We start from the raw sequence: 21,107 nt of genomic DNA on the forward strand, positions 1-21,107 counted from the left end.
CCCATATTGGGTCCTCACAGTTGCCTATAATTGCGCTCCTAGAGATCTGTTGTCCTTTTTTGACCTCTCTCCTTCCACACACAGACTCGTCCACATACACAGAAATAAAATATATACAAAAATCTTTTTAAAAAGATTTATAAATGTTATTTATTCATTGATTTATTTATTATACGTGTGTGGTGTGTTTGGGCACATATACCACAGCACATGTGATACAATTTTGTGGAGTCTGTTGCCTCCTTCCATCTTTTCATGGGTTCAGGGATAGAGTACAGGGTACCAGGCTTGCCCAGGCATGTGCTTCACCCACTGAGCCCTCCATCTTTATATATAGCCAGATGATTAGTTTTATAACCAAAAATAAGCTTGAAGTATGTCATTATTTTAGCAGTTTTTAGTGTATTACATTTAGAGTTGTATAACCCATCTCTCAATCTGTCTTAAGTGTATCTTCACTACCCTGAGAAACCTCATACTCATTAGCAGTCGTTCCTCCTTCCCCAGCTGCTCTAACCCAATGTATACCCAGTAATACATTGTTCCTCTAGATTCACCTGTCTGAATGTGTCATATAAGCAGAATCTTACAATGTATGTCATCAGTGATGGGCTTATTTCACTTTATGTGACACATTCCAGTATTGATGATATAGCGTGTGTCTGAACCTTTTTCCTGTTTTACTACTAATTATTACATTTCCCCAACTTTTAAATTGACATACTGGAAAACACCTGAGGTTTTAATAGCATCTCAGAGTAGACTCTGAGAATGAGTTCTGCCTTTGGAAAAGGATCTGTCAAAGTAAGGTTTACTGGGATTGTGATTTCTTCCTTCTATGAGCCCGAGGAAGGAGGCATGACTGGCTGGGTCACTGAGTGCTGTGCCTCTAAGAAAAATAACTTCAGGAGTCCACTGTGGGCCAGGTGAATGTTACAGCTGCCGAGATGGGCAATATTTAAAAAGAATCCTCAAGCCAGCAGTAATGAGCATGGGTACTACAGTGGACCCTCAGAAGTGAGGAAAGGAATTTGTTCTATACTTTAGCATCTAATGCATTGGATTCAGTATTAGAAATGAGGTATTTGTACTTAGTTATTACATAGCAGAATTATAGTAGTCATAATTTTTTTAAAAAGCTTATTTCTCAAACAAACATTCTGAATATCTAAATTGTGAGTGTTAGTTTATTTTCTCTGAGAATATTCATTTATCATTTGTTGGTAACTTTATAGAGAGCACTATAATGGGATGATAATTGAGAAAGTTATGTAGGTTTTGTTATGTAGTGATATTTCATTTGTATTTTAATAAATAAAGCTTGCCTGGAGATCAGAATGCAAAACAGCCACACTAGTCAGCCATACAGACGAGGCAGTGGTGGTGCACACCTTTAATCCCAGAGAGTGGAATATAAGGGAGGATGAGACAGGAACTCACTCTCTTTCAGTAAAGATTTCATAGAGGTAAGAGCTCTCTAGTGGCTTGTCTGCTTTGTTTTCCTGCTCTTCAGGTTGAATCCCAATATCTGTTTCTGGGTTTTATTTGTGCTACATTGTTATTCATTTCTGCCCCTATTAATATTGTAAAGATTTGAAGCCAATTCAGTATTTACCTAGTGTCAAGCTATTCATTAAAGAACTTATAATCACCTACCATACTTTTTATGTGAGTACAGAGCATCAGGTTGGGGTCTTGAAATAGTAGTTATTGTCTCTTGCCTCCACACAGGCACCAGAGCAATGGAGCTGTCATTGCCCGCTGTGGACAACCGGAGGTTAGCTGGTGGGGCTGGCGGAATGCTGACGATGAACATCTGGTGCAGTCAGTGGCCAAAGCTTGTGCTTCTGACTCCCAATCAAGTATCAGCAAGGGTTCCACTAGGAACAGTTGTCGGGACTTTCCCAATGGCGGAGATCTTTCTGATGTGGAGTTTGGTAAGGTGCTCTCTAGGCCCATGACAGCAGTTTTTAAAAGCACCTGGGAAGCTTTTCTTAAAAAGTGGCCTTTTCTTAGAAGACACAATGTTACTTTGGGTTTTTTGAGTGTCTCTCCTGGAGCGCACTATTTGGAGTAGACTGGCCTCAAACTCACAGAGAACCACCTGCCTCTGCTTCCTGATTGCTGGGACTAAAGGTATGTGCCACCACACCTGGCTATACTTACTTTTGTAAAAGAGAATTCAGTGAGATTGTTTGAGGACTGACAGGTCTTGACAAATCACTGGGAGACCTTTTGTTTCAAGCTTGATTTGAGAGCCTAATGTTGTCTTCCATGCCATCATGAAAAAATGAAGTGTTTATAATGAGGATTTGGGTTGTCACCAATCTACAGAGAGAAATGCCAGCTTCTTCTCCCTTCTATTTATTATGTATACAGTGTTCTGTCTGCATGTATGCCTGCAGGCCAGAAGAAGGCACTAGATTTCATTACAGATGGTTCTGAGTCACCATGTGGTTGTTGGGAATTGAACTCAGGACCTTGGGAAGAGCAGTCAGTTCTCTTAACCTCTGAGCCATCTCTCCAGCCTGAGAAATACCAGCTTCTATGAAAGAACTACAGCGGTAGAAATGGGAATAAGAGCCAGGTAGTGGTGGCATATGCCTTTCATCCCAGCTCTCAGCAGGCAGAGAGATCTCTGTGAGTTCAAGGCCAGCCTGGTCTACTACAGGACAGGCTCCAAAGCTACAGAGAAACCCTGTCTTGAAAAACAAAACAAACAAAAAAAAAAAAAAAGAAAGAAATGGGAGTAAGAGATTGGGCAATATGGGTCTTCATGTGATGTGGGAATTGCTTTTGTAAAATAATTCCTTATTGGTTTTCTTTTTTAAAAATAACTTATTTCATGTGCATTGGTGTTTTATCTGCATGTATGTCTGTGTGAGGGTGTCAGATCCCTTGGAACTGAAGTTACAGATAGTTATGAGCTGCCATGTGGGTGCTGGGAATTGAATCCAGGACCTCTGGAGGAACAGTTAGTATTCTTAATCACTGAGCCATCTCTCCAGCTCCATCAATTTTTAATCAGAAGGCAAAACAGGGTAGACTGAAGCCAAGTTTGTGTACCAGAGTCTAGTTAGGGAACTTTGTTGCTTTGAGTTTTATTTTGTTTTGTTTTACTGTAATATAAATGCCTCTGGTTCTGATTTTTCACAGTTCTAGGAAAACTAGGTTCATTTAGCTTTTACTCTCTTCTTGATTTCTGCAGATTCCTCTCTTTCAAATGCTTCAGGAGCAGAAAGTTTAGCTCTCCAGCCACAGAAACTTTTGATCTTGGATGCACGCTCCTATGCAGCAGCTGTGGCAAATCGAGCCAAAGGAGGAGGCTGTGAATGCCCAGGTGAGTGTATGATCGTCCCTTGATAATCTGTCCTTGTAAGTGCAGCTCACTCACAACCTGGACTTAATTTAGGATAAATGACAAGGCACATTCCTCACTCTGCATCTAGAAGCCAGGCAGCTCTTTGGATCCTTGACATTCGTGTGCTTTGGACAAAGTGCCAATCATCTTCCTCCTCTGTGCCAACTTTGCGTGATAGGAAAGCTCGTCTCTCTCCAAGTCTGTCAGTGCTGCTGTGGAGGCTTTGGTTCTTAGTCTGGTCTCCTGAAAGCACTGTTGTCTCTCACAGTACGTATGTGAATCACTACTTCCTAGTACACTTGCTGTAGACTTCTTAGAAGAGCAGGGGTAGGGCTGGAGAGGTTGGGAGCACTGGTTCAATTCCCAGCAACTACATGGTGACTTCCACGTGGTGGCTTACAACCATGGCCTGCAGGCATACATGTGGCTAGAACACAGTATTCATACTAAATAAATAAATCTTTTAAGAAAGAAAGAGACAGACAGAAAGAGAGAAGCAGGGGTGAAAATTGAGGTAGTAAACACAAAATCCTAATAAGATACCCTTTCTGAATCGGTCATGCCCCTTCTGTCTGAGTGCTGCCATTTTGTTGCTGTTAAATTTGCTCATCTGATCCTTAAGTTGAATGTATTTATGCTTTCTTTATTGTTTTTCTCTCCAGAGTATTACCCAAACTGTGAAGTTGTGTTTATGGGAATGGCAAACATCCATTCTATCCGGAGGAGTTTCCAGTCTCTGCGACTGCTGTGTACACAGATGCCGGATCCTGGAAAGTAAGGCCTGGGCTTTGGTCTGTGTGCTTCTTTTGTTGTTACTGCAAAACAACAACAGCAAAAACAAGATTGTAGATATTCTTCAGGGTTTTTTTTATTTTATTTATTTTTGTATTTTCTTTCTGTAGTGAACTTTAGTTATACTTTCAGTCTCTGTAGATATGAACCAGGCAGTATAAAACCTGAGCTGTTGGCAAAGCAGTCCAGCTCTTCTGCAGGTTTTTTTAAATTTATTTTTGAACTTAAATAAATTAAATTTAATTTTGAACTTAAAACTTCTCTGTGTTGCCTTGGCTGTCCTGGAACTTGCTCAGTAGACTAGAATGGCCTCAAACTCAGAGATCTGCCTATATCTGCCTCCCAGGTGCTATTAAAAACATGTGCCACCACCGCCCAGCCGAATTGAGGTGTCTTAATGTGAAGTCACCATTTTCTGTCTCTCTCTCTCACACACACATACCCTGATTGTATGTGAGAATTTCAAGTCTGGCTGCTTGGCATTGGAGAACTAGTTAGGGACTCCATCTCCATGGAAGACTTTCTCTCTCTGTAAGTATTACCTAGTTAATGTTTAGTTCTTTGTCACAGGGCGGAACCCTGTGAGAGTGACCTTTCCAAGTTAGCATTTCTGTTGGTGGTATACTTGTTCAGATCTTATTAAGGCAGCCATATTGTTCAGGTTTCTCTATCACTTCTAGGAGACACAGTCTCACAGCAGATTCCCTGGTCCCCTGGCTCTTACAGGCGCTCACTCCCTCTTCTACAGTGTTCCCTGAGCCTTAGGTACAGGAGCTGTGTTGTAGATGTGTCTACCGATTGGCGCTAGGCACTGCACACCCAGTTGTTCTCTACACTCTGGCCAGTTGTGATTTCTGTAATGGTCTCCACTTATTGCAGAGACGTTTGTTTGATGAAAGGTGAAAACTTCACTTATCTGTGAGTAAATGGATAAGTATTTGAAACTCAATTGGGAATTATACTGGGTTAGTAAGTAACATGCCGCTTGTGGATTCTCCTCTAAGGTCCATGCTCTCACTACCCTTCGGTATTTGTTTTCCAGTACCAGTCATGATTTCTCTCCTGTTGAGCAGGGTTGGTTACTGCCAAGACATGAGTGTCACTGTTGCACCTGTAGGGATTTCATACCTTGCTGGTCATTGTTGTGGTTTATAGGTATCACAGCTGGGTAGGACTGTTGGCAGCCTCCCTCCTTTCGAAGCTTGCATAGCCTCTTCAGGTATTATGAAAGCTAGTCTAAGGGAGAAGGCTTTCAGGGTCAACCTTTTTTTTTTTTTTAAACTTGGATACTAAAGAACTCCAACTCAGGTTGTCATATATGTGTAGCAAATATCTTACCGACTGAACATCTCTCCAGTTTTTCGTTATGTTCTATGTGTTAAACTTGTTAAGTCAGTTTTTTGTTTGTTTGGTTTTTTACATGTTAGCTTCCATTTCTAAAGTAATTTGACTCAGTAATAATGTTCTAATTCTATTGCTTATTAAAAATTGATGGTTGGGTGGGATCCTTTTCCTCCTCCAGGGTAAGGGTTGGGGCATGGGTCTTGGGGAGAGGGAAGAGAGAGAAAACTGCTGTCGGGATATAATATATGAGAGAATTAAAAAAAGAAAAAGAATAGCTGGAATTTGCAGCGAGGAAGGTAAAGTAGTACCCCTACAAGGGGATTGCTTGAGTATAAGATAAATTAGGAGCAGTACTCTGTAAAACAGATAAATATTTAAAAGCCCCTTCTTTATTATTTCAGGAAGACAGAGATGTGCCAATAAAGATAGGATTTTCTTTTTTAGGTATTTGTGCTAAAGCCCATAGCTGTTTCCTTGGGTCCCCTCAGTAGATCTGCATAGTCACATCCAGTTTGTTTTGCATTCTTAACTGGATTTATAACATCAGGTGCTTCCTGAGTCTGCTTGTGCTGACTCTTGGTAAAAGTAATTAAATTGCTGGGTGGTGGTGGAGCACACCTTTAATCCCAGCATTAGGGAGACAGAGGCAAGGGTAGCTCTTTGAGTTTGAGGTCAGCCTGGTGTACAGAGTAAGTTTCAGGACAGCCAGGCTACCCAGAGAAACCCAGTCTTGGAAAAAGAAAATGAAAACCAATGAACCAGTCGAAAAATGAATAGATTTATCACAGTCAGCCCTGAGGATGAAGCAATGTCCTTTGGAGAGGTGACCGTCTTAGGGTTTCATTGCTGTGAAGAGGTACCATGACCATGGTGACTCTTATGAAAGAAAACATTTAATTGAGGGGGTTTGCTTGCAGTTCCATTATCATCATGCTAGGAAGCAAAACAGCATGCAGGCAACACTGGAGCAGAAACTGAGAGCTACATTCTGATCTGTAGGCAGAGAAAGAGATTCTAAACTTGGCATGGACTTTTGAAACCTCAAAGCCCACCCTTAGTGACATACTTCCTCCAACAAGGCCATAATGTCTAATCCTTTTAGCCCTTTCAAATAGTGCTAGTTCCTAGTGGCTAAGCAATAAAATATGTGAGCCTATGGGGCCATTCTCATTCAGACCATTGCACTGACCAAAGAACAGCCGACTACTTTCCTTTGAGGATTATCCATTTGCATTTGTCACTTAGCTCCAGGGCCCAGCTACTTCTCAAGCTAATAAATGTGTGTGTGTGTGTGTGTGTGTGTGTGTGTGTGTGGTGTGTGTGTGTGTGTGTGAGAGAGAGAGAGAGAGAGAGAGAGAGAGAGAGAGAGAGAGAGAGAGAGAACCAGGGAGGGTTGGGGATATAGCTCAATGATAGAACACTTAATTAACAAATTTAAGAACCTGAGTTTCATTCCCACCACTGCAGGGGAAAAAAAGGGTGTGGCTAGGGAAGAGAGATGGGTTCAATGGTTAAGAGCACATTCTGCTCTTTCAGAGGACCCAAGTTTGGTTCCTAACACGTCTGGCCTCCTTGGGCTTCTGCACTCATGTGCACACCACCTCCCATATAGACAGTTAAAAATTAATGGTCTTGCCGGGCGGTGGTGGCACACGCCTTTAATCCCAGCACTTGGGAGGCAGAGGCAGGTGGATCTCTGTGAGTTCGAGACCAGCCTGGTCTACAAGAGCTAGTTCCAGGACAGGCTCCAAAACCACAGAGAAACCCTGTCTCGAAAAACAAAAAAAAAACAAAAAAACAAAAAAAAATTTTAAAAAAAATTAATGTTTTTTTTTTTTTTTTTTAAAGCTCTAGGTGTGGTGTGGCATTGTTTATTACAGTCCTGTTCCTAAAGTTGCCCTCTCTTGATTCTGGAGCTTGACTCTTTCATTTGGACATGCTTTATAAATAGACTTTTTTATCACTGTAATTAGAGACAAAGGTCTTGGGGAATTGCTTTTTAATTTGATAGGCATTGGATATGATACCATAAAATCATAAAAATCAGTCTTTTCTTATCTTCTTTTTTATAGTTGGCTTTCAGCTCTTGAAAGCACAAAGTGGCTACACCACCTGTCTGTGCTCTTGAAGTCAGCGCTTCTTGTAGTACATGCTGTGGACCGTGATCAACGGCCTGTGTTAGTACACTGCTCAGATGGCTGGGACCGTACTCCCCAGATTGTGGCATTGGCTAAGCTCCTGCTGGACCCTTACTACCGAACAGTAGAGGTGAGTGTGTGTCTGAGAGTGGGAGGGAAGGAGGGAGGGAAGGGGGGAGCAAGAGTAAGCAAGCATTCAGGGTAGGTTGATGAAAACTTTTAGGAGGGTTGCACTGTCGGTTGGGGACTGGAAGTTAGGTCTGTGGAAACGGCCACTTTGTTATGATCATACTCCTCACCTAGAGCTGTGTGGCTGAGGGGTCTCTTTCCAGTTCTTTACCTCGCTCAGTAGAACATGGTTTAGATGACAGGTGCTGAGGACACAAACATCTCTTTTGCAGTTTCTCTACTTGAAAAAATTTTGTCTATCTCAGGAAAATGGGCTTCTGCCAAAGAATGTCTGCATGCTTATGATGGTGGGTCTAGACAGGACCACACAGCATTCTGGAACATCTGCTCTGAAATAATCATTATGGGTTAAAGATAGAAGAACAAAAGCATAAAGTGACATAAAATACAAATATTTATAAAAAATCTGCTGAGGAATGTAGCTTTGTAAATGTAACATAGAAGACAAAAATTAATAAAAGAGAAATTTAGGTAGGCAGGTAGCATTTATGTAGTAAATGAGAGACTGTGTCAGTGTTCTTTAAATTTTGAATATTGAATGGAGCTGGTGAATTGAGATGTGTGTGTAAATGGGTGTGTCATTAGGAAGAACGGAACCTTTGGCTCTGAGCCTGGGCCAGAGGGACTTAGCAGGAGGCTGTTAAAGGAGATTGATTACCACAGGTGACATGGAGCTCGGGATGTCGCAGGTGATGGTACTACACAAGTGATCTCTCCTTGGTGCCTCCCTGCAGGGTTTCCAAGTCCTTGTGGAGATGGAATGGCTGGATTTTGGCCATAAATTTGCTGACCGGTGCGGTCATGGGGAGAATTCAGATGATCTGAACGAACGTTGCCCAGTGTTTCTGCAGTGGCTTGACTGTGTTCATCAGCTTCAGAGGCAATTTCCTTGCTCTTTTGAGTTCAATGAAGCATTCCTTGTGAGTTTGGACTTAATGATTCTACATTTTGGGAGCCACCTACACTTAGGGGGATGTTGATACAAATGTTAGTGGGCCATTTTCACCAAAACTATGCATTTTCACGTTTAATTTGGAGGAACTGCTTTATTTAAAAGCAATAGCAGTTAATAGGCATTTTATTTTTCACTCAATAAATCTAGGTGCACTAGCTTTTCCTCTGTAAACAGAGTTTGTTTTAAACTTGACTTCTAAAATGTATGGTCTAGAAAGTGGTAGAAATAGAAACAATCTGAATGTGCCATGCTTCTCTGCAGTCCTTCTACCAATGCTGTCTGCTCCCTCTTCTTTGGTGGAAGGTGTACTCTTCCTGCTTCAACCCCTGTTCCGCTGTCCTTCAGTCTACCTCCTGCATTAGACTGTCTTTGACATAGAAGTGCTGGTGGTTGGGATCAGGCCCTGCAATTGGTAATTGTGAAGAGGAGGCCATATGTATACTGCCTATGCACATACACCCCATATCCTTGAGTGAGCTGAAGTGTTCTCAGGGATGTCATGGTGAATTGTTCACTTGGCTGACCTCCTTTCCAAGACCATGTACCTTACTGTTTGATTTTGCCCGATTGGACTTGGCAGGTGAAACTGGTACAGCATACCTATTCCTGCCTGTTTGGAACATTCCTGTGCAACAACGCCAAGGAGAGAGGGGAAAAGCAGACTCAGGAACGGACATGCTCTGTGTGGTCACTTCTTCGGGCAGGCAACAAGGCTTTCAAAAACCTACTGTATTCATCTCAGTCAGAAGCCGTATGTACCTTTGAGCCCATCTCTGTGATCAGCAGAAGTGATTTGGGGATGGGGTCACCATGTGGGAGCCGGTTTGAGTAGTGCCTGTTTTTGCAAAAATATGTCTGCTGTCTCAAGGTTCTGGTTCCATTTTTCCATTTTCTACAGTTTTGTCTAAGCAAAGCCTGTTTTTCTGATAATGCTCTAGCCTGCCCATGACCCAGCTGGGTTCAAGGTTCTTGGTGTAGTACACATCTCTACTTTGCCACCTTAGACATGAATCGTTGCCAGTACCTCTTCCAGAGCTCACTGCGTTCCTAGCATGTTTCAGCTCAGCAGAGGGAAGGCACTGGGCACCTTTTCAGATGCCTTTTATGGCTAAGAAGGGTCAGCTACCAGGTACCTGCTACTGTCCCCATGAGCCAGACAATAGGATCCAGTGCAGCTTTCTGTCAGACACAAAGCTTTTTCTGAGGCTGGCATGTGTCTGTCTGTGAATTCTTTCCACATGGAGAGCTAGTAGGCCTTTTAAGACTTTGTTCCCCCTCAAAGAACACCTTCTGCTAAACAGAGAAAAGAGGCGCATATGTATGTGTATCAAAATATATTTATGTTCCCTTTGTCAGATACATTTTAAGCCCTTAGAAATCAAAGCAGGCTAATCAGAGGTTATATTACTTTGCTGCAATTGATATGCTTCTCATTACAGTTAAAAGATGTATGCTGCTTCATTCCTTCCTTGGGAAGGGAGGGAGATTTCTTTCTTTTTCACATGATTAAGTAAGTCTGTAAACCAGATTTGGCAGTTTCCGCTGAAGCTGAACTTTGAGGAAACAGACACTCACCGTCTAACAGAATGGTTCTTAGGCAGTAAATCAGGCTAATATTAAAGTCAGTCATTCAGTAAAGACCACCTGAGATAATGTCAGTCTTTAAAGGATCCATTAGGTTTTCATGCTCGAGAGGCTCTTTAAGTGAAAACTGTTGCCAGACAGACCCCATGGTTCTGTACCTGTCCTCTTGGGAGACAGACCTTCCTTTACTGACACCACCTCCTTGTTTATCTGTGACCCACCTGGGTGTGCTTGTTCTTGTTCCTTATTTCTAGACATTTCTGAGAGACTTTGGGGGTCTGTATAAACCTGTGTCCTCCCCGTCTCCTCAGGTGCTATACCCCGTGTGCCATGTGCGGAATCTGATGCTATGGAGTGCAGTATACCTTCCCTGCCCATCTCCATCTACTCCCACAGATGACAGCTGTGCACCATACCCAGCCCCAGGCTCCAGCCCTGACGATCCCCCCTTAAGCCGGTGAGCTCGGGGCCACAAGTCTCAAGTCCTGTGTGGTGGGATTCTTCCTCTCCCTTCCTCTCCTTCTCCCCCTCCTGTCCGTCCGTCCGTACCCCCCCCCCCCCCCCCCCCGCCTTTCCCTCCCAAGCTGACCTCAGACTTGCAGTGATGTGATTTACTAGTATGAACTGCCACATCTGGCTGAAGTTTGAATGCTGCTGCTTTTTTTGGTTTTGTTTTGTTTGTTTCAAGATAGGGTTTCTCTGTGTAGCCCTGGCTGGCATGGAACTTGCTCTGTAAACCAGGTTGGCCTTGAACTCACAGAGAGCTGCCTGCCTCTTCTTCTTGAAGGCTGGGATTAAAGGCATGCGCCACCACTGTCGAGTTTCTTAAGGAAAATAGTAAGGCCTTATTTCTGGAAGTGAGTTGGCCTGTTGCTACATTATTCTACTACATGCATGAGAAGTTTCTTAGTGATGGACCACATCCATTGAGGTCTTTGTGACTCTCTGGTTTGTTTACCCACTACTCTCTGCTTCTTCCTCTGGGTCCTGATTGGTCTTCTGATGCTGTTGAGATGAGAGAAATTTTGGCCACTTGTAAATTAACTTTATTAAGATTGTAGTGATAGATAATAAATGAACTTAAAATGTGTAATACAAAGAACCAGCAAGCTATTCTGCCACTACCTGAGAGACACGAAGCTTCACGAGGAATGCTTGTTGAAGGCTGCAGTGCAGCTCAGTTGGTAGAATACTTGCATGAAGCCCTGGGTCTGAGCTCCAGTGCTGCATAGCCCTGGCATTTATGACACATTCCTGTACTGTCAGCACATTGGTGGTGGAGGCAGAAGATGGAGTTCAGTGTCATTCCTAGGCTATGTAGAGAGTGTGAGGCCATTCTGGGATACATGCATCCCTGTCTCAAAAATCAAAAAAGAAAGAGAGAAAAATAAATAAAAGAATGACTTTATGGCTTTCAGAAATATGTGCCAGGCAGTGGTGGCACACACCTTTAATCCCAGTACTTGTGAGGCAGAGGCAGGGCATCTCTTGAGTTCAGTGCTAGCCTAGTTACAGATTGAGTTCCAGGACAACCAAGGCTACACAGAGAAACTCCATCTCAAAAAACCAGAAAAAGAAATTGTGTATGGTTTTATCTTATAGAGGCGGGGACTGACAGTGGGGCAGTGCTGATGGAGAACCCTGCCTCTGCAGGAATCTGAGCCTTGTTTCAGAGATGTTGCTGCTGTAATGGTCCAGTTGTGAAACAGTGACATATTTAAAAACATGTCCCGACTGCGCTCCAAATAGCCTCTACGATTCTCATTTTCCCCAAACTCTTTTTTTCTAGGCTACCCAAGACTAGATCATTTGACAATCTGACCACAGCCTGTGACAACATGGTGCCTCTGGCCAGCCGGCGCAGCAGTGACCCCAGCCTGAATGAGAAATGGCAGGAGCATGGGCGCTCCCTGGAGCTGAGCAGCTTTGCTGGCTCTGGGGAAGAGGCTCCTGCTATGGACAGCCTGCGGAAGCCCAGCAGGCTGCTTGGAGGTGCTGAGCTATCTGTGGCGGCTGGTGTGGCTGAAGGGCAGATGGAGAACATTTTGCAAGAGGCCACCAAAGAGGAGAGTGGGACAGAAGAACCTGCCCACAGGGCGCACACTGAGGTACCAGATATCAAAGAGGAGGCACTCCTAGCAAAGGAGAGCAGTATGGTGACTGAGGGCTCACTCGTACTTCACCAAGAACCAGAGCTAGATGATGCTACTCTAAGAAACCATCTAGACCCCAGCCTGCCTTTGTTCTCACAGGATACTCCTGAACAGCAGGATGGACACAATGTTCTCTCTAGTTCACCCCAGGCTCCCCTCAGGGGAGAGGACTCCCAGGAGGTCCCTGTGGAGCAGCCTCAAGTAGAGAATATTGCAGAGGACAGGGAAAATGTAGCTCCCGCTGTCCCAATAGATGCAAAAGTTGGCCTTGGTACCTCACAGTCTAGTTCTCTGCTGCCTTCCCAAGTCCCATTCGAGACAAGAGGACCACACACAAACAGCTCCATGCACATGTTACTAGTGGATAAGGTGAAGTCAGAGAGTACGCCCCAGCTCCATCACAGACCTTGCCTGGCAAGCAGTGGTAGGTTCAGTGGCAGGGACATGCTTCCCATGGCTCCAGAGCCCAGGTCTGCTGAAAGGCCCCAATGGGATTCTGTGCTATATAGGACTTCATCCCCTGGTAACACCCTCAGCCTGATGCGGGCTCCTTGTGCCTTGCCATTAGACAAATATAGACAGGGAATTGTGTGCAACGGTGCCCTAGAGACTGAAAATAAGACTTCAGAACAGCCTTCAGGGTTTGGCACCTTTCAGAAGTACCCCACACCCAATGGACACTGTGCCAATGGGGAGACTGGGAGGAATAAGGACTCACTGAGCCACCAACTGTCTGCCACAAGCTGCAGCTCTGCTCACTTGTACTCAAGGAACTTGCACCACAAGTGGCTGAATAGCCACTCAGGGAGGCCATCCACTACCAGCAGCCCTGACCAGCCTTCCCGCAGCCACCTGGATGATGATGGCATGCCTGTATACACAGATACAATCCAACAGCGCCTGCGTCAGATAGAGTCTGGCCACCAGCAAGAAGTGGAGACCTTGAAGAAACAAGTCCAGGAGCTGAAGAGTCGCCTGGAGAGCCAGTACCTGACCAGCTCTCTGCGCTTCAATGGGGACTTTGGGGATGAAGTGGTAAGTTAGGTCATGATTCCTTTAAAGCTATCCAAAGAGATGACACTCGCACCTGAAGCATTGGTTATTGGAACAGATTTTGAAAGGACTAGAAAGGTCTTAAATTGCTGTGTGGAGAGAGATTGTTTAGGAATTAGCCTTGGCCATGGAGACAACAGTCTGCCTTTTTTCTGCTGTATTGACTTTCCATTTCCTTCTAGGCAGTTAAGAAAATGGGAGAGAGTTAATGCATGACATGGGGTCCTGTGTCAATCAGGCTTTGTGGGTCACGCCTGTAATCAAACACTTGAGAGACTGAGGCAGAGCATTTCCACATGGTTGAAGCCAGCCTGAGCTGCATAGTGAGTTTCAGGCTAACCTGGGCTACAGTTACCCTGTCTCAGTTTACTCCACCCCCAAATAAAAATATTATATATTTAGAAGGGCTTGCATGCCTGTTCACAATGGTATTTATAGAGCAGTGCTGATATTGTTATGTTGGAGTGTTTGTCCTGCCTCACTAATAAGCTGCCTGCTTTCCTAGACTTCGAGAACTTTGAGAGCTTTGTTCTTTTTTGTACAAGTGATTATACGCATTCTGTGGCAGGTGCTGGCAGGAGAAATGGAGAGAAGGGATTGATTTTATTTTATTTTATTTTATTTTTTTTAGCATTGTTGGGCTTAGCACTGAGGAGGCTTGGGGGCTAGAAGCAAGGCTGTCAGTGTTCTTGGGTTCCCAGAGGGGCTTTCTTCTTTGATGGGTGCCATTACAAGTGTAAGGCAGGTTCTGGAGTAATCATCCCACTAGTGACTTTACAGCCAATGGAACTTTTAGCTTTTTCTTCATACTAATTAATAATGGTTTCTCAATGTCCCAAAAGTCCTTCAGAAAGAGGCAGGCATATCCAAATCACTGTTTACATTAAGTGCTGGACTAGATCACCAGGGCCCCAGAACAGATGACACAGGGGTTCCTTCTCCATCTCGCTCACTTCCCTTGCTTCCTGGAACCTAAGACACAACTTTCCACTCAGTGCCACTTCACAAAATCCATGTAGCCTTCTGAGCCCAGCCCCACCTCTGCACCTGATGGCTGGTGTAACTGCACATTTGGTACCTTAGCACTCAGACCCCAGTGCTCTGTTCTCCTGCGGGAGGAGACAGGTTCATTCTGTTCAGTTGTGTTTGTTTGCCAACAGACTTCAATCCCCGACTCGGAAAGCAATCTGGATCAGAACTGTTTGTCTCGCTGCAGCACAGAGATTTTCTCTGAAGCCAGCTGGGAGCAGGTGGATAAACAGGACACAGAGGTACAGGCTCAGCCCCTGCTCTGCGTGCCATCCGTACAGGTGTCCTACAGTTCTTCTCCACTCCAGTCCCTGCCCCATGCCCCTCACCAAAGAAGGAAACTCACAGTAGAATTAATTGAGCCTTTGTATCTCTGTGTCTGGGAACCCACATCCATCAACTCTAAGCCAGGGATACTCAGTAAGCTGGCCCTCTCTCTCCATTGCCTCTGCCAGCTCTCATGGCAGATCAGGGTGCCATTGCTGCCATGTTGCCTTGGGGAGAGCAGCGTCCCCTCCAGGCAAACAATTGGGACACGTTCCTGTTGTCAGCAGGCCTGCTCCGCTGGTACCACTGGAGCCTATGTAGTCCCTGTGATTCTTGTTCCCCCTGGTGTGACTCTGTTGACTTAGCTGACTGGCCCACTTCCTGTCACTAACCCGGTCCCATGTGTTTTACAGATGACCCGTTGGCTACCTGACCACCTGGCTGCCCACTGCTATGCCTGTGACAGTGCCTTTTGGCTCGCCAGCAGGAAGCACCACTGCAGGTGCCATTGGGGTGGCTTTTAGGGTGGGAAGGTGAACTTTGACATCTTACCAGCAGTGTTCTGTGTGAACTACCCTTGGGGTCACATTTTTGTGCCTCTGACATTGGTCCTTCCAGAACTGCATTCGGGAACTCTGTTCCAATTCATTGATCACTATTAAATTTTGAAATGTGGGCATACTTTGTTTCATTTCCCAGATTGGTGAGGTAACAACTACCATGCAGATCTTCATTTCTTATTTCCAGCATAAAACTGATGATAGCTACTTTGAGCAAAAACAGTTTTATAGCTGTGGGCAGGAAGCCTGGTTTTCCTACTTCTTTCTGCTCCCTGCTCCCTGTGCTACTGCTGAGAAGCTGTGGCCGGGGAATAGTAGACATAACTGAGGGCAGTCTCCAGTCCTTGCTGCTCCTAACTTCTTTCTCCCAGGTTAAGCAGTGAGTTACTAAGGCTACTTTGTCCTGGCAGGGGTAACTCTCTGGTAGATGTTTAGTGTTCTTAGGATAGGAAGTTTATTAGAATCATACGGTGGCTCATATGTAGAAGTGAGCCTGGATTGAAAGTGATGGAAAAATCTCTTTGTAGAGAGATGACACTCTTAGGACCATAGGACTCCCCCACCCCGTACCCCTAGACCAAATGGCTTCTCTTCTGAGCTCTTTTTCCCCTCCTTTCAGGGACACTGACTGTGTTGATCAAACGTGGTGAGCATTTGCAACAACTTGTCTGTGATGTCTGCACACCCACAATAACTTCTCCACACTAATGCTGCCATTCCCTTCTCTGCACTCATTGGCCTGAAGCCTCGTAAGGGAGAGCACAGGCAGGCAGGTGGGCACGGGGATCCACTGCAGCTGGTGAAAGAGAGTGCCAGGGGCGTGTCTGCTGTAGCCTTGTGCTCCCCTGTGGACTGTACAGGCCAGCTGGGCTGTTATATTCTTGATGATCTTTTGTGAGAAGCCAGTGGGCTTCAGGACTTTTTTGAGGAGGAGAGGTGACAGTCATTCATCGATGCCAGGATGGTGTCAAATGGCATTGCTTCCTTGTTTTGTTTTTATAGAGACAGAAGTAACCAAATACGATCTTTCCAGAGAATTACTTAGCATGGATGACTCCACTTAGGTCTTTCAGGGCCTCCCAAAGGAAGTCAGATAGAAAAGCTTACTTGATCAAATTCATGTCAGGCTTTGAAAAAAGCTGAACTTAAGCAGGTACGTCAAACAAGTATAGGCATCCAGAGATTTCCTGTTCCTGTGTTCAAGAATCACAAGTTCTTGCTGACTCGTGCTTCTTAGAAAGTTGTGAAGTATAGGCATCCAGAGATTTCCTGTTCCTGTGTTCAAGAATCACAAGTTCTTGCTGACTCGTGCTTCTTAGAAAGTTGTGAAGTGCTTCCTACTCTAGAAATGAAGGGCTTTGTGTTCTGTATCCCACCTTCCCTTCTACAGTGTTGCTTTGTCTCATGTGGTTGTCAGTGTCTGCTTCTCCTGTGCTCAGGTGGTTCCTACCCAGTGTGGTCTGCATTCTGAACTGGGTGACTGAGAAATTAGCTCAGAGGAAGCTTTTCTATTAACTTCTCATCTCTGGAGAGCTGTGTCAGGTACCTTGGAGTTTCCTGTGCTATGCTGATCAGTGTTGGTTTGGGCTTTAGGGCTCAGAAAATGTAGGATTGTAAGGTAGGCAGGACCCATCCTGTGTTGGTTACCTTTCGTGTGTGTGTGTGTGTGTGTGTGTGTGTGTGTGTGTGTGTGTGTGTGATGGTTGTCAGTCTAGCTGTGCAGCTCAATGCTGCACAGATGCAAGAAGTAGGGGTTTTGGTGGAAAGGAGAGGGGAGCCTGGAGATGCCTGGGGCAGGGTGGTGAAGCATAGCTGAACTGACTGCTGTCTAATAGGGATGTATACATGCATATGTTTCTTCATGGCTGTCCTTCCCCTTCCCTTTCACGCTGAGCATGTGTCGAGTGCTGCTTTGACTTTTGGCTTTGCATGCTGCTGGTAGCAGTCTGCATCCAACTTGCCTCTAAGGTCATGACCATTAGGTAGGGTTCTCCATCCCCAGCTGGGTAGCATAGTTTTCTTCTTTGAGGGACCCACAGGTCAACTCCTCCCTTTTGCCTCCCTGTAACCTTAAGCTACCCAGATGGCCAGTACCAAGGTCAGTGCAGCCACTGGGTGTGTCACCAGGTCAGAACTGAGTGCTGAGCTGGCAGCTGCTTCAGTGCTGGGCTCATTTATCCACAGAGAGCTCTCCTGAGCATCTTTCTGTGCATCTGACAGCCATGTGCTGGAGCGGTGAGGCAGCCACATGTCCTCAGCCTGAAGTGAAAGTGACTCTACTAGGTAGATTTGTCTTCCTACTTAGCGTCTTCCTGCCTGGAGAAGAGAACATGTTCCTAGCACATCTAGACTATACACGGCAATGCTTACTGAAGTTGGGTTTTTCCCACAAAAACCTACCACCTGAAACTGATGCTATTTTATTTCTTTTTTGTCTCAAGGAATTGTGGGAACGTATTCTGCTCCAGTTGTTGTAACCAGAAGGTTCCAGTTCCTAGCCAGCAGCTATTTGAACCCAGTCGAGTGTGCAAGTCTTGCTATAGCAGCCTTCATCCCACGAGCTCCAGCATTGACCTTGAACTGGATAAGCCTATTGCTGCCACTTCAAACTGAAGCCAGTGACCTGGGGTGGCAGAGGCCATGCTGCTGTTCGTTTCATAGGCTCATACACAGCCTGGGCAGTCCGAGAGGCCCATACACTTTGGGATGGGGGCATGGAACAACCTGTACAGAGATTGGGATGTACCACTGGATTGTAAATTGATTTTTGTTTCATCTTCCCTTTCCATGTTCCCTCTTTGCCTTTTAAAAAGAAAAATGCCCCCAGTTGTCTTACTTTTTTTTTTTTTTTTATGGAAGCCCAGAGGTTGCCAGGCCCCTATAACTGCTGAGTTGTTTGCTCTTTGGCATGCTGGGGGATGACTCAATGCTTCCCAATGGAAGGAGCCAGAATGAAGGCCTGAGTGAGCACAACAGAAAGTCAGCTTAACATGAGTGACCATTCCTCACATCACAGCTACGGCAGAGCCGATTGGTAAACCTTTGTGCTGGGGAGGCTGGAAGGACCTTTCTGGAGAATGCTATTCTGGGGAGGGATAGGGTCATCCCAACTCACAAGTAAAAACAGGATGACATTGGGAGGAAGGGCACACAGTGAGGTACTCCACAGGCCTCACTTTGAAAGAGGGGTCTGTGCTTCTTTTGAGTTACTGAGGGGCTGGGTAGCTGACATGTTGGCCCACATGGATTCTGTCTTTAACTTGACCAGATTGGGTAGGCCTCCCTTTGCCTGGGCTTCCAGATAAAGGTGCAGACCGGCCAGAATGCAGTGTCCTGCTGCTGTGCTCAAGACCTGCATGGGCCTAGGCACCTGGAGCTTCTTCTGGGGCCTAGTCCCACAAACAATCTCTTCCTCCACCAACACAGGGAAATCCAGACTCAGGGTTCCACAAGTCCCCATTCCCAAAGTAAACCAATCATGCATCTCCCCTTGAGGGGCAGAGTCCCACAGTTACAAAGCTCTCCACACAATCAGTCCTCCTCTTCCCCTACTTCAGGGGGCAGTAGGAAGGACCCAGGAGTCCCCTGTCCTGCTTCTGGCTGCCTGAGTGGGCACATGTCTGGCTTTTGCTACGAATGAAGAGCCACTTGGTGATTGCAGGGTTCTTAGAAAATGACATGAGGAGTTTTGATGTGGTCCAAAAAGAGCCTTAGAGCAGTAATTATCTGTGGTGAAGGTGGGTGTGGGAAGGGTGGAGAGTAGTTGGTTTGTGCTTTGAATTGTTGGCATCTATTTGTGCCTGCTCCCACCCCCAGGGCCATGCTTGGCTCTGCTAAAAGCCGCGAGCTGGTAACAGAACAGAGTGTAGTGTGAGGACTGGATGTGGTTGGGTGGACACCTCAGTTCTAGCTGGCCTGGTCCATGCCCCTCTCCTTTGGAAGCTGTTACCTGACCATGGGCATTCTGTGTCTCAGGAAGATGGTTCTGCATATTCCTGAGTGTGGGTGCGAGAAGTCCAGAAGCCTTCCCTAGCACTGTTGGCTGAAACGAAGCCCAGGGTATCAGAGCTCATTCCTCAAGCAACAAGTCACACAGAGGCCGACTCTAGTGAAACAGGGTGACGTGCTCCTCCATGCTTGCTGTGCCTGGAGGTGCAGGTAGGGAAAGGTTGGTGTAATTGAAGATTGTGCAGTTCCTAGTGACAGGTGCCAAGAGGTTATGATACGGGTTTCTTGGGTCTGTTGTACAGTGTGAATAAATGCTTGCAGCTCTTCGCCCTTTTTGATCAATGAAGCACTTTTTTATTAATATTTTCTTTGTATGTAAAGGAGGAACCGTAACTCTCCGTAGCTGTACATAAAACCCTTTTCTCCTAAAGAGGAGTCAGTGCTCCTATATTTTTCATTTTTTTGTCAAAGCAAGAAGTAAATACTTTAGAATTGTTAAATATATAGTAAAGTGAATAAAGTTGAGTGTCCACACAGTGGCATCTGCTAACGAGTTCTGATTCTTTGCCCTGTAGTAAACTCTTTCTCCTTTTCCCCCTCACATAGGAGAAGTGGTTTGAGGAGCTACTTCGAGTCTGACCTTGGCAAAGGAAAATGACACATTTCAACTCTAGACCTTGGCAAAGGAACTTTCCAGCATGCCCAAGCACTCTAAACCATTTCCTCAGTGATTCAGAGCACTTGGGCATCACAAGGACAAACTGCACATCTGTGGTAGTTACCTCTGCCTGTCTTTTACCACAGGCTGGCACATGTGTTAGCTGGAGCTGACTGAGAGGGTACTGCCCTGAGACTGTGTAGGGCCAAGTAGCTGCTGCATGACAGAGGCTTTCTCAGAACCACGTCAGCACTTAGAATCTTTACTGTTTCATACTTAGTGCATAGCAGGTTCATGTTGAAAGGCAGCCATTGAATTTTATCTTTTTATTTATTTATTTATTATGTATACAATATTCTGTCTGTATGCCTGAAGGCCAGAAGAGGGTGCCAGACCTCTTTACAGATGGTTGTGAGCCACCATGTGGTTGCTGGGAATTGAACTCAGGACCTTTGGAAGAGCAGGCAATGCTCTTAACCACTGAGCCATCTCTCCAGCCCCCAGCCATTGAATTTTATTTGGTTTTTAAGCACCTACTTGTTTTCCAGCAACCAAAGAGCAGTAAGCCTCTTACTGCTTAACCACAGAGTCATCTTTCTAGTCTCTGGGCTGGGATTACATTTATTACACTTACTTATTTATTCATTATGTGCATATGTGTATGTGACACACATATGTAGATCAGAGGACAATCTGTAGCAGTCAGTTCTCTTTCCACTATGCTTGCATGTGGGATCTGGGGATAAAAACCAAGGCTTGGTGACAAGAACCTATACTGGCTGTGCCATTCTGTCAGCCCAGTCTTAAAATACGATGCCACAAAGCCTCATTGCCAAATCCTGATCCCAGCTTTTCTATCAGAAATCTTAGAACTTTAAAGGTGGGCACAGAAATAGTTAAGTCAGTCACATAACACTAGATGGCACGGGCTCTTCTTTCAGCTTGACTGTGCTCCTCCCTGTCCCTGAACCTGAAAAGTGAAAAGCAAGTTCTTGAAGTTTCTGCCTACAGCAGGGCTGTGTGTTCCTGCCCTTCTTTTGCTGATCCCTGATGCCCTGGACTCTGTGCTCATGTCG

At 45.2% G+C, this 21,107-nt stretch overlaps 1 protein-coding gene across 2 annotated transcripts in view; it reads left to right on the forward strand.

The window, feature by feature from the left end:
• The window catches only part of LOC121459290 (myotubularin-related protein 3), a 114,977-nt gene extending 95,065 nt beyond the window's left edge, over positions 1-19,912 (forward strand). The window contains exons 10-20 of one of the 2 annotated variants that reach the window (XM_041668840.1): positions 1,732-1,937; positions 3,209-3,340; positions 4,024-4,135; positions 7,570-7,765; positions 8,559-8,744; positions 9,360-9,530; positions 10,675-10,820; positions 12,153-13,551; positions 14,730-14,840; positions 15,279-15,367; positions 17,867-19,912. In XM_041668840.1, coding sequence (XP_041524774.1) covers positions 1,732-1,937; positions 3,209-3,340; positions 4,024-4,135; positions 7,570-7,765; positions 8,559-8,744; positions 9,360-9,530; positions 10,675-10,820; positions 12,153-13,551; positions 14,730-14,840; positions 15,279-15,367; positions 17,867-18,038 — 2,920 coding nt within the window. In that variant the 3' untranslated portion in view covers positions 18,039-19,912. The remainder of the gene's footprint in view (positions 1-1,731; positions 1,938-3,208; positions 3,341-4,023; positions 4,136-7,569; positions 7,766-8,558; positions 8,745-9,359; positions 9,531-10,674; positions 10,821-12,152; positions 13,552-14,729; positions 14,841-15,278; positions 15,368-17,866) is intronic. The other variant, XM_041668842.1, reaches the window with a different exon arrangement.
• The last annotated feature ends 1,195 nt before the right edge of the window (positions 19,913-21,107 follow it).

Source organism: Microtus oregoni, unplaced genomic scaffold (assembly GCF_018167655.1).
Source record: "Microtus oregoni isolate MIOR12 unplaced genomic scaffold, Mior012 000019F_ref0000042, whole genome shotgun sequence".
Taxonomy (NCBI): domain Eukaryota; kingdom Metazoa; phylum Chordata; class Mammalia; order Rodentia; family Cricetidae; genus Microtus; species Microtus oregoni.